At 36.8% G+C, this 13687-nt stretch overlaps 1 protein-coding gene across 1 annotated transcript in view; it reads left to right on the top strand.

Annotated features, from left to right (window-relative positions):
• The window catches only part of FBXL17 (F-box and leucine rich repeat protein 17), a 500090-nt gene that overhangs the window by 157506 nt on the left and 328897 nt on the right, over positions 1-13687 (top strand). Inside the window, exon 5 of the mRNA XM_039245603.1 lies at positions 6314-6421. Within this exon, the coding sequence (XP_039101534.1) occupies positions 6314-6421 (108 nt within the window). The remainder of the gene's footprint in view (positions 1-6313; positions 6422-13687) is intronic.

The following is a 13687-nucleotide window of genomic DNA, read 5'->3' as shown; positions in this document are numbered from 1 at the left end:
TTATAAACATTTACTCTCTAAGCAAAATTAGTGACCCTGTACTGTTCATCTTCTGCTCTTTCTCTTCCAGCCAAGAGGTTTTTTTTTTTTTTTTTTTTTTGTCATATATAGCCATTTCCACCACAGTGGCTATTATACTTCCTCTGTATTAGAATTTTGTAGGCCAATTTTTTTTTAATTTTTAAAATTTTATTTTAGAGAGAGAGAGAGAGAGAGACAGAGCATGAATGGTGGAAGGGCAGAGAGTGAGAGGCAGAAACACAATCCAAAGCAGGCTCCAGGTTCTGAGCTGTCAGCACAGAGCCCAGCTTGGGGCTCGAACTCAGCAGCTGTAAGATCATGACCTGAGAGGAAGTCAGACACTTAACTGACTGAGCCACCCAGGTGCCCCATAAGTCAGTTATTTCTGCCTCCTGGAGATGTTTCTCTCTTGTCTCCACAGTTAGATCTCACAAGAAAGATATGTGAGTGTAGCTTCCAAGAGCTTATGAGAACTAACATCCTCTTCCTTTGTCCCTTTGTGCCCTGGAATTTTTCTTTTACTTCTAGGTTAGCCACTGGAGAAGCCCCTCTTTAGATTCACAAACTAAGGGACACCTGGGTGGGTCATTCAGTTAAGCATCTACCTCTTGATTTTGGCTCATGAGTTTGAGCCCCTCCTTGGGCTCTGCACTGACAGTGCAGAGCTTGCTTGAGATTTTCTTTCTCTTCCTCTCTCTGGTCCTCCCCCACTTGTGCTCTCTCTCTCTCAAAAGAAATCACTTCAAAAAATGGAAAGATTCGCAAACTGCAGCTCTACTAGAATCTTTGTGCATGTTTGTATTATTCAGGCTTTTCATGGTTCTCTCAACTCTGAAGACAAACAGATATTTTGTTTATTTCAGATTTAGGGATATGGGCCTTCTCTACATCTGCCATGTGAAGAGAGAACACTAGCGAATCTGAGGTTTATCTTCCTCTTTCTCTCTGTCACAGCTTTGAGTAAAAGATTAAAATCTTCTTTGCAAGCTGATCTCATTCTCCCCTTATTTTTTGATGCTTCTTTCCAAAACTACATTTCTGTTTGGATAGTACTTCCTTCTGCTGCCTGGTTTTCCACAGTCTCTGAATGAGTGTGATCCTTCAAGCCAACCATTCCAAATTGGAGCTCTTTCACATTCCTGTATTAATAAAAGACAGGAAAGAACCATACGATCCTCTCAATAGGTGTAGATAAAGCATTTGACAAAATACAGCATCCATTTTTGATAAAAACCCTCAACAAAGTAGAGATAGATGGAATATACCTCAACATCATAAAAACCATATATGAAAGACCCACAGCTAATATCATTCTCAATGGGGAAAAGCTGAGGTCTTTTCCCCTATGGTCAGGAGCATGACAGGGATGTCCACTCTCACCACAGTTGTTCAACATTGTACTGGAAGTCCTACCCTCAGCAGTCAGACAACAAAAAGAAATAAAAGGCATCCAAATTGGCAAGGAAGAAGTTGAACTTCCACTCTTTGCAGGTGACATGATACTCTATGTGGAAAACCCGAAAGACTCCACCAAAAAAATTGCTCGACTGATAACATGAATTCAGCAAAGTCACAGGATGTAAAATAAACATACAGAAATCTGTGGCATTTCTATACACCAAGAATGAAGCAGCAGAAAGAGTAATCAAGGAATTGACCCCATTTATAATTGCACCAAAACCATAAGATATTTAGGAATAAATCTAACCAAAGAGGTAAAGGACCTGAACTCTGGAAACCATACTATGTAGTTTAAACAAAGGGAGGTAGGACAGTTGGATATTTATATGCAAACAAGTGAATATTCATCTTACTTAGCACTGTTCACAAAAAGTAACTCTTAGATCACCATAGGCCTAAAGGTTAGAACTAAGACCACCAGAAAGAAAATAAAAAGACAAAGCATAGAATGGAAGAAAATATTTATGAAACAAATATCTGATAAAGGACTTGTATCCGGAGTATATAAAGAGCTTTTAAACTTAGTGACACAACAACCCACTTCTTAAAATGTGTAAAAAATGAAACTTACATTACTCAGCAATTCTGCCTCTAGATATTTATCTAAGAGAAATAATGATATACATCCATACAAAGTATTGTATGTGAGTGATCACAGCATGATTATTCATCAAAGCCCTATCTGGAGACAATTCAAATATTTATCATCTGGTGAATAGATAAGCAAAAAGTAGTAGAATTCTGCTCAGCAATAAAATGAGCCAATGACTGATACATGTAGCAAGGGTGAATTTCCAAAACATTATCCTAGTTAAAGAAACTAGAAACCAAAGACTGCTTGTGGTATAATTATTTATATGGAATTTCAAGAAAAAGCAAAACTACAGAGATAGAAAACAAGACCAATGGTTGCTTAAGGGTGAGAACTGTGATTGACTGTGTGTGGGCAAAAGGGGGTACAATGGAGGCACTTTAAAACTGGGTTGTGGTGGGGCATCTGGATGGCCAGTCAGTTAAGCGTCCCACTCTTGGTTTTAGCTCAGGTTATGATCTTGCAGTTTTGTGAACTTAAGCCCCACTTGAGGCTCTGTGCTGGCAGCAGAAGCCTGCTTGGATTCTCTCTCCACCCCCCTTCTCTCTGCCCCTCCCCGACATGCACCATCTCTCTTTCAAAATAAATGAAGTTTTTTTTTTTTTTTTTTTTTTTTAACTGCATTGTGGTGATGGTTGCACAACTGTATAAGCTTACTAAGACTCAGTGAACTATATCATAAAATGAGTGAATTTTATGGTATATAAACTATACCCCAATAAAGCTATTTAAATAAGTCTCCAAAGCACTTGGGTTATGAGATAGCTACCAGTTTTTACTTCCTCTCTCCCCAAGAAAATGACATAGTCCCTTGTCCCTTCAGTAGTATTTCTCAAGCTTTAAGGTACATGAGAATCACCTGGCAGGGGTTGGGGGAAGGGGGGGTATGTACCTGGCTCAGTTGGTAAAGCATGAGACTCTTCATCTTGAGATTGTGATTTTGAGCTCTACATTGGGTTTAGAGATTATTTAAATAAATAGTAAAAAACAAAAAACAAAGAACAATCACCAGGAGATTTTATTAAAATGTAGATTAGGATTCAGTAGGTCTGTGGTGGGGTCTGAGATTTTGCATTTTAACAAGCTCCAAGTTGATGCCAGTGCTCTTTGTCACATTTTGGATGAAAGGCCTTCGAACTTGTTCATAACTCAGGCTGCACGTTAGACTCTCTTGTGGGGAGCTTTTAGAATAAAATTGATGCAGATCTCCACCAGAAATTAAATCAGGAAGCTCTTCAGGTGATTCTCATGTGCATTCAGGCTGAGAATCTTAACAAAATGGGATTCTTTTTACAATAATGGATCAATAATAAACTTCTACCAGTGTCTCCCTCACTCTCATCCCACAGTTAGCCCAAAAGTTAGAGCCCTTGAATTATCAGAGTCTCTTGGAATAAGTTGGAGGGTAAGCCATCAGGCTTTGACTACACTTTTTTTTTTTTAATTATTTTATTACATGTCAACCCTTCGGTCCTGGAGAACTAGAATACAGAAGAAAGGGGAGCCTGGGATGATTATGATTCTAACAGCTAAAATGTACTGAGCACTTACAATGGACCATACCCTGTTCAAATATTTTATATGCATTATCTACCCTCATATTTTACCCTGTGAGCTAGGTACTGTTATTTTCTCTGTGTTATAGAAGGAACAAAGTATAGAGACATGAAATGACTTGCTTAAAATCACACAGCTAATAAGTGGTCCACCTGGGATTTGAAAAGACGTAGTCAGACTACTAGGTCCCAGGGAAGCTGCTACTCACCAGTACCTGCTGCTTGCAGTCTCCACTTGTTTCTGCCAGATATGTAACCCCAGATTTCTAATATATCGTCTATCCTTGGGAATGGAGCCAGACCCCACCAGAATCTTCAAGGCCCTTTTATTAGTCTCCTAAAATACAAGCAAGCACACTAACAGTGTATCTGTACCCCAAGGACTTACTCTGGTCTCGCTTGACTTACAGGACTCTGTTGATGCTGAAGGCTCCTCTGAGCTCTCTTGTTCTGATTGCTTGAGCTCAACAAGGAAGACCCGCAAACCAAAATTTTAATACCCTTTTTTTCTTCTCTCTGCAAGATTTAACATCTTGGACCTGAACTTTTTTGTGCCCTTAATCCTTATCTGAGTTCCTCTTCCCTCCTTGAAGATGGAGGCAACAAAGGCTAGATGTTAGACTGAGATTGGGCAGGGTATTTAGCCACCTGACCATATGTATTTAACCTCTGTTAACCCCTACTGTCTTTTAAAAAATAGACATTGGTTCCATTGTGGCTTCAGGCAATTTTAGTGCTTGAAATATTCTTTGTTAACATAATGTTTTTTAGAAAGCGGAGTGTCAGGAAGGCCCATTTTTAATTTATCAATGGCACCCTTAGTCTTAATATGCTGAAGCATACTTTACTTTTGAGGGCAGAATTAATCTTTCATCAGATGTACCATGGATGCTGTTGGTTTCATTATTTTAGGAAAATGTTCTTGTGATTGTTTTAGAATTAATGCTGCCCACATACCTTTATTTTCCAATATCTATTCAGAATAGATAAGGAAGATACAAAGAGTCACCCATATTAAAGCTAATGCAAAAGAGATTTATCACTGCTGTTTGAAATACTAACAAAGGTGTTTAACTTGTTGATTTCATCTTGACTGTGAGGAAAATGAATCTGAAATTAAGCCTATGGTAGAGAATATTTGGACCTTCTTTTATAAACTACCACTGTGTGGAACAGTGAAGAACATTTTCACACAATTACCAGAGGATAATTTAACATATTGAAATTTTCTGGAAGTAGGGGGAGACAAAAAAGGAATTTCACTCTGCCCTTTGTTTAAAGCAGGGCCAGGTGGAAATGTCAAAAGCTGTCAAGGTAACTTCTTGGCAGCACTTGGGCCTCAAGGTTTTACATGCCTAGGAGTCACTCAGGGGCTTATTAAAAGTATGGATTCTTGGGCTTCACCCCTTTTGGCTCTGAATATTTAATGGACTCCTCAGGGAATTCTAATATGTATTACATTAGTCAGGGTTCTCTTGAGAAACAGAATCCATATGAGTGTGTGTGTGTTTCTATAAAGAGATTATTGTAAGGAATTGGCTCACACATTTATGGAAGCCACGAACTTCCAAAACCTGAGGTCGCAATGTGGAGACACAGGAAAGCTGATGATATAGTTGTAATCTGAGTCCAAAGTCACAAGAACCAGTAGAGCCAACAGTATAAGTTCTAGTCCAAGTTGAATCTGAACGTAGGAGACTGATGTCTCAGCTTGAAGATAATCAGGTAGAGAGAGAAAGAGTGAGAGCGAGAACAAAAGAGCAAGAGCAAGGGAGAGTAAGTCTCCCTTACTCAGCTTTGAGTTCCATTCAGAACTCCAGTGGGTTAGAAGAGGCCCACTCTCATGGGAGAGGACAATCTGCTTCACTCAGTCCACAATTTCAAATATTAATCTCATCAGAAATATCCTCACAGACATACCCAGAACACTGTTGAACCAAATATTTTGGCACCCCATGGTGTAGTCAAGTTGACACATAAAATTAACCATCACACAACCCAAATTTAAAGAATTTGAAGCAGTGAGGGGCAAAGTCAGATTCCTTAGAAGAAATACGTGAAGGTAGAAATCTTATAAAGAGACCACTGTTGCATTTTATGAACCAATTATTTAATATCCATTATAAAAAATGTTCAGACTAGGCAAATCCATGGAGATGGAAAGTTGCCAGGAGTTGAGGGCAAGGGGTAGAATGGGGAGTGACTGCTAATGGACATGGGGTTTCTTTTGGTGGTGATAAGCATGTTCTAGAGTTAGACGGTTACATAATTGTCAATATGCCAAAAACCCCTGAACTGTACCCTTTGAAAGTATGACTTTTAAAGTATGTGGATTATATGTCGATAGAAAATATATATTTTGAGAGAGATTGTTGGGAAGAAGTGGTGGTGGAGACTGTCAACATCTTGGATGCCTGGCTGACTCAGTCAGATGAGCATGTGCCTCTTGATCTTGGGGTTGTGAGTTTGGGCCCCATATTGGGTGTAGAGATTGCTTAATAAAAAGATAAAGTTAAAAAAACCCACAGGCGATATTGTTGCATGTTTATACACAGATTCAAATGAGGCAATGGAAGGGGAAATATTAATGATGCAAGTTATAGCAGAGAGAATTTTCAGGAGCCAAATCCTTAAACTTGCTGGAATGCCATCTTGAATAACTTTCTTCATGTCCCTTCCCTAGGTAACAGATCAGTCAGTGAAAGCATTTGCTGAGCATTGTCCTGAGCTTCAGTACGTTGGCTTCATGGGTTGTTCGGTTACTTCTAAAGGAGTCATTCACCTAACCAAGGTAGGTACTGTGGCTGCGCCTCCTTATCCTTTCTATCATTCATATCACTGCCAAAGCATTGGTAAATGTACTTGAGTGAGGAATAGTCAGACCATTACAGAAGTGTACTAGTAGTATTGGGGCACATGGGTGACTCGTGCGGTTAAACATCCAACTTCAGCTCAAGTCATAATCTTTCAGTTTGTGAGTTCAAGCCCCGTGTCAGGCTCTGTTGACAGCTGAGGGCCTGGAGCCTGCTTCAGATTCTGTGTGTCTCTCTGCCCCTCCTGTGCTCACACTCTGAGTGTTTTTCTCTCTCTCTCTTAAAAAGAAATAAACATTAAAAAAAAGAAGTGTACTAGGTTAAAATCAGTTTGAAGCTACAATACAAAATGCATCCTTTCTTAAATGGGATATTCATTTAAACAAGAAAGCTTACTTTTTTGGGGCGCCTGGGTTGCTCAGTCGGTTAAGAGTCCACCTTCAGTTCAGGTCACGATCTCGCGGGTTCGTGGGTTCCAGCCCCACGTTGGGCTCTGTGCTGACAGCTAGCTCAGAGCCTGGAGCCTGCTTCAGATTCTGTATCTCCCTCTCTTTCTGACCCTCCCCTGCTCATGCTGTCTCTCTCTCTCTCAGAAATAAATAAAACATTTAAAAAAAAAAAGAAAGCTTACTTTTTTTGCTTTTTCACTGCTAATGACTATGAAATAAATACATGCATTAAAAAAACTGATCTATATAACAATTACTTAAATGTTAATTTATTGTCTTTGGCTTTTAAGAAGTACGTATGGTTCATGCATATGATTAAGCTGAAAATGTAGGTGAAAAGAGAGGTGAATTTATGTTAAAAATTAACCTTCTAGTTCAGAGGGTTCACTTTTATATCAAATATATAAAGTCTCATATTTTGGCAATGATGAAAATGCCAGTTCCTTTGTAATCTCTCACTTATGTGTCATCTTTACTCCAGAGCTTTAAAATAATTAGGAGCTAATTCTTACATGTGTGTAATGGATAATGGATGATTGTAAAATTTACTTGTGTGTTATCTGAAATTTGTCACTGGATAGATTTTAACTGTATCATATTGTACTTAGAAGAATGGGTATAAGTCCTTGCCTTTCCCACCTAGTAGGTGAATAACCTTTTCATTCACCTCTCCTTTATTTCACTACACTTAGGAAACTTGTGTGTTAGCAGCACAATGTTGAAATAAAATGGGTGAAATCCCAGGTCTCGTAGGGCTTGGTCTCTTCAGATCTCTTTAAGCTTACAGTTTAGTGGGAAATAATCTTTTTCTTTTCTTTCTAGGAAGAGAGCAAATGATAATGAGTTACAAAGGACTCTGGCAATAAGGCACAGGGGATAGATGCGTGGGCTCTGTTGTTAGCTCGAGTTTGAATCTTGGCTCTGGTACTTATTAACTGAATAGACAAATAATTTTTCAGTGTATTAATTGAAATAATATATGCAAGGTGTTTGCCTCAATATTGAGATTGCAGTAAATGCTAAGTTAATATTACTCCTAAAATGAAAATGGATTTTGTTATGCCTAAGTTGCTTGAAAATCAGAGCAAACTTTGAGAAAAGAGTATCAAATCACTGTTTGGTCTGGTGAGTCTGAAACAGATCCTATGGTTGTCCTGTGTCTTAAGTGACTGATAACTGACCAGCTTTGATTGTATTTTGAGAATCAGTGCCTAAAGCCAGTGGAGAGGAAAAACACATCATTCTCAATTATTGTTCTATCAGAATATCTTAGTGTAACCAAGACCATATGTAACCATAATTTTTGTTCATTTCCTATAACCTTGGCCTAAACATCTTGGTGGACGAATGTTTTTCTAGTCACATCTAATGTTGTTTATAGTGTAGAGTAGAAATGCCTTTGGATGAACAGATTGTGCACAACAAGTGTTATAATGACCATATGTGGGATTTTTATGATCACTCGAAATTGTACTCATTAAAGACAAAACAAGACTTATTAGATCAGTAAGTGCTTCCCTGAGCATTTTGAGATGGCCAAAAATTATGGTACACTGGTACTTAAAAGATCAGAATTACTCTCGGTGACAAAATAGTAGCTATAGCAAATAGCAAATGTCTGTGTTGGAAGGCTGAAATTGCTGAGAATGTTCTTCTGAAGATTATAGGCCAAATTGGTGGTTTGGACTGTCAGTAGTTCAAATCTACTGGATTAATATCCAAGCCAGTCCACACACTTTTGAGGATCATCTTTGTTACTCAACAAAGTCTACTCTGATGAGAAGACTGGTTGGTGGTATAATATTGCTTACTTTCTTGGATTCAAGTAAAGGCAGCATAGCATTATAAGCATGTATAGCTTCTCTAAGGTATTTTAATTGTTTTTGTCTCTTGAAAACTAAGAGTAGAGCTTGGGTTTTAAGAAAATAAAAGCTTTGGGGTTAAAATATTTGCATTCTGACAGTTCTCATACTCAGACATTACGCAAAATGTAATTTACATTCACAAAATATTTATAAATATATAAATGAGGAAGTTGTATTACCCTTATTATTGTTGTGGTGTATAGTTTTTCAGTTAATGATTAGAGAGATGTGACATACAGAGTGTTGAGAGCTATTGGTCTAAATGTGTTTATATGGTTTAGAAATTGCTTTCCAGTATATTACTTTTGTAAGTCTCTGGCTCTCAGTTTGCTAAAAGAGGCAAATGGCATAAAATCTTCATGCTTTAGTTTCCTGTCTGTGAAAAGATGTGTCTAAATTAGATGATCTATCTCTAGCGTTTTTTTGTACCCAGAAGAATCTATGCATTTAAAAGTCATTGACCTTTGGAGCACATGGGTGGCTTAGCTAAGTGTCCTACTTGATTTTGATCAGGTCATGATCTCATGGTTCTTGACAGCCCTATATTGGGCACTGTGCTGGCAGTGCAGAGTCTGCTTGGGATTCTCTTTTTCTCTGCTTCCCCATCTCCTGGGTGCATGCTTGTTGTCTCTCTCCCCCACCGCCTTTCCTTTCCTTTAGAAAGGAAAAATGAGAATTTGTTACCCCAGGAGTAAGAAGACAGAAGATTCAGAGTAGGTGGAAGAATATTGATATCCTATTACTATGGTTCATTGGGCTCAATTTTACTTTGATCCTCTCACGCTTGACTAGATTGTTACTCATTTTGCAATATTTATTGATGAAACACCCTTTGTCTTCAGATAAATTCTAATATCAAACCATCTTAGAGTAGGAGGTCTTCCTTCCAGGCTCCTATGACTGTAAATTAGAATCCAAAAATAGCTAAGACTGAATGCAGCCAAGTTGAGAAGATAAAGTCAGGGTCACTAGGCTGTTTTTGGAGACATTGAGACCCATATTTAGAAAGCAATACTAAGAACCTTTGAGGTCTCCATTTAACAGTTGAGAATGTTAGTGACTTGTTGTATATGACAGAGTTGAGTCTTCTCCGACACAGGTGTGCTTCTTCCTTCACTGCAGGGTGCCTGTTTATAAATATAAAATATTTCTATCCTGTTCTCCCTTCTACTTTTTAAAAACAGATTTAGCAAATGCAAATATGTGTTTAACCCCTAGTATCTAGATGGTTGTGCCTAAATAGCATTTGCCACTGAATGAACTAGTTAGTAGAAACATGTCAAAAGGACCCAAAGTGAACATGAGATGATTCCCACTGGCCTACATTGCCAGACTTTGAGCATCAGAAAGGAAAGTGGCTGCAATGGGTTAAAGCAAACCAAATGTACAAAAATCTTGAATTCATAATGCTATGTAAAAAACAAAATAAAATGATTTCTTTTTCTAGCTAAGATGGGGTAATTGGAACTGGATTTACTCTTTTCCCTGAAAATATCCCCCCAAACCAGGCAAAATATATGAAACAGTAGTCTTCAAGACACTGACTATCAGACAATAAGGATGGTGATCCCTGAGATATGAGAAGCACAAGGAGTCCTACGATTGCCTCCATCTAATGCATTGAAAGAATTTGCAGCTCATAGCATGAGGAAGGGTAACCCAGGCAACATTCAGCAGACACTCTGAGTTAAGACAGGGAGACCAAGGCAGCCAGAGTTCAGAAGACCGACTACTAGAATGAAGAGAACTCCATAGAGAACTCATAGGGAATCCTAGAGGTCTGTAGATGATCTCCTTTGCACATCCAATCCTAAATAACCCATCAGTACAGAAGAAATCAAAAGAGAAATCAGCAAGTATTTTTAACTGAATGAGAATGAAAACACAACACTGATGATTTAGTGTGATCCTGCTAAATTACCCTCTAGGTAAAATTAATAGCAATAAACACCTAAAAAAGAAAAAAAGGAAGATCTAGTGACCTTCTACCTTATGAACTTTTACCTTATGAAACTGAAAGAAGAAGAGCAAATTAAACTCAGTAAGCAGAGGAAAGGAAATAGTAAAGAGCAAAGTGGAAGTCAATGAATTGGAAAACAAAAATAAAGGAAAAATTATTGAAACCAAAAGCTGGTTCTCTGATAAAATAGATAAAATTCATAAATCTCTACTTAAACTGATTAAGGAGAGAGAGACAAAGACAATACATAACTTGCCAATATTATGTCATAAATACAGATTCTACAGATATTAAACAAGGAAACAAGGGAATATTATACATCTTTATGCTTATCAATTTACTAAATTAATGAAATGGAAACTTCATTTGAAAGACACAGATTACCAAAGGTCATTCAAGAAGAACATAACCTGAATATCTCTGTATCTGTTAAAGATATTGCATTTGTACTTAAAAACCTTCCATCCAATAATATTCCAGGCCCAAATTGCTTTCCTGGTGAATTCTACCAAATATTTGTTATATTTAAAAACTCTGGGGCATCTGGCTGGCTCACTTTGTAGAGCATGCAGCTGTTGATCTCAGGGTTGTGAGTTCAGCCTCATGTTGGCTGTAGACCCTACTTAAACAAACAAACAAACAAACAAACACACTAAGTAACCAACTAAAGAAAAACTTTATCAGTAAGAGATACACATGCATATTTACTAGTGAAATGACACAGTGTTTAGGCATTTTGGTTTAAAGTATTTCAAAGGAGATAAAAAGAAGAAAATATGGATTGGCCAATAAAGGAGACAAAAATGGGAAACTCTAGATAATTGAGCTGGGTTGTAGGACTTGAGGGTTTATTACCTTATCCTCATTAGTGTTATTTGAATTTGAAAATTTCCATAATAATAAAAAAGCTTTCAACGGGTCAAAAAGTTTAAAATGTTGATACTAATGTCACATGATAAAATCACACCATTCAATATCATATTTTTTAAGAATGCATACTAACATGGGAAATGTTCCAGATAATAATAATGAATATTAGCATTTAATATTAATTTAAAATTCAGTTGAACAGATAGATTTATGGAGTCCGAAATGTCAGAGTGGCAAATTATTTTTACCTATAGTTGGAGTACAAACTTCAGAAATGCTGTGGGTTCATGAATTAGTGCCTCATATCCATTGTGACTTTACATCAGATCAGCTAAATTGGTTTTTTTATCTTTTATTAGATCTTATTTTAAACGACTACTAAGGGGGCGCTCCTGTGTGGCTCAATAGGTTCAGTGTTGACTCTTGGTTTTGGCTCAGGCCATGATCTCACAGTTCATGAGTTTGAGCCCCACGTTGGGGCTCCATGCTGACAGCATGGAGCCTACTTGGGATTCTCTCCCCCCCTTCTCTGCCTCTCCTCTGCTCGAGTGCATGTGTGTATGCACACTCTCTTTCAAAAAAATAAGTAAACCTAAAAAAAATTAATATATAAACTACTATAGAATGTCGGGAAGAATTTTTGACAAAAATTTCACTTTTATTATATGCAATGTAAAAAATTCGTATGTGTCATAACTTAGAGATGTATTTTTTTAGATTGTTGATATATTTTGAAGTTATGTGTATTAATATTATTTTAAAATATGAATACATTATAATAACATTATTAAATATTGTAAAGCTGTGAGTGTTAATTAGTTAATAATACTAATTCTGATGCTACATTAGGTCTTATTGTTGCTTTAGTTACTGAGTTTATAAACATGACTTGAATTCTTGGGATATATCAGGTATGGATTTGGTTGAAGTTTTTAATGTTTGTTTCTATTTTTAAACAGAACTTTTTTGGGCAAGGTAACAGACAACTAAACAAAATGCCAAAACTTCTGATATTTTTTTGGACAATAATCACATTTAAAGAACTTTAAAAAAACACATATTTTAAAAGTGCTTATGGTTGAAAGTATGAAATGTTTTCTAAAGGAAAACAAAATTGATTTTTTTCAGTCAATTTAACATAAGTAACTGAAAGAATGTTCATTCATGCATCTAACTCAATTTTTGTCTTCCTTTTCTTGTGTATCCAGAGACTAGAAATGAAAGATGAACTTTCTTGCCTTTTAAATTTCCAAAAACCTGATCAGTTTAGAGTGCTTTATTCTAAAGTTAGAATAAAATGTTTTGTTGCCCAAAGGGTGATGTTGCTCTGTTAAGTCATAGATTATCATTTCATTTGTTTCAAAGTAATTATAGTAGTTGAGTATTATTGTGAGATATGGAAAAATATGTGTTCTTAAATTCATTCAGCTAAAATATTTTTAGTGAGTTTGAGTCGGAGAGTATTACTAAGGGGTGTTTGTTAGATGACCCTGCTTTCGGTTCTATTTAGCCTTTCAGGGGTTAAGAGTTGAGCCCCAAACCAGAGTGTTGAAAATATAGGCGATGATTATCTAGATCTAGTGTGATCCATTAATTGAATTTTTTTAGAAGTTTGCAATGGACAGCAAACCGCTTATTGGTGCCATCAAAGCTGATGGTATGATGACTGGTTGTATTACCTGGGGCAAATCACCTAATTTCTTTGCCTCAATTTCCTCGCCTCAATTTCCTCATGTCTAAAATAAGGATAATAATAGCATCTACCTACCACTAGGGTTGTAGAGGAGGAGTGCTTGGGCTGTAACTAAAGTAGTCAAAAAAATAAATAATGAGAAAAATATTCATCCTTGTGTACAAAAGTTCCCTGTAACTCTTTAGTCCTAAGCCACCCCATTCTTTCATTAAAATAAAAATGTAAAATAAATTTTCATGAAAATAAATATTATTTAAAATCTTTACGATACGGAATCTTAAGATTAATAACCATATGTCTGCTCTTCATCGTTTCGTTTTGTTTTGTCTTCCTTTCCTTGCCAAAGCCCTGATGGGTAAGTTCATGCACTAAACAACTAAAATAGTATTTTTAATAAAATCATTAAA

The sequence above is a fragment of the Hyaena hyaena genome, unplaced genomic scaffold, assembly GCF_003009895.1.
Source record: "Hyaena hyaena isolate Hyena2069 unplaced genomic scaffold, ASM300989v1 scaffold_264, whole genome shotgun sequence".
Lineage (NCBI taxonomy): Eukaryota > Metazoa > Chordata > Mammalia > Carnivora > Hyaenidae > Hyaena > Hyaena hyaena.
Note: the sequence above shows the minus strand (reverse complement) of the source record. Positions and strands in the feature narration are given on the sequence as shown.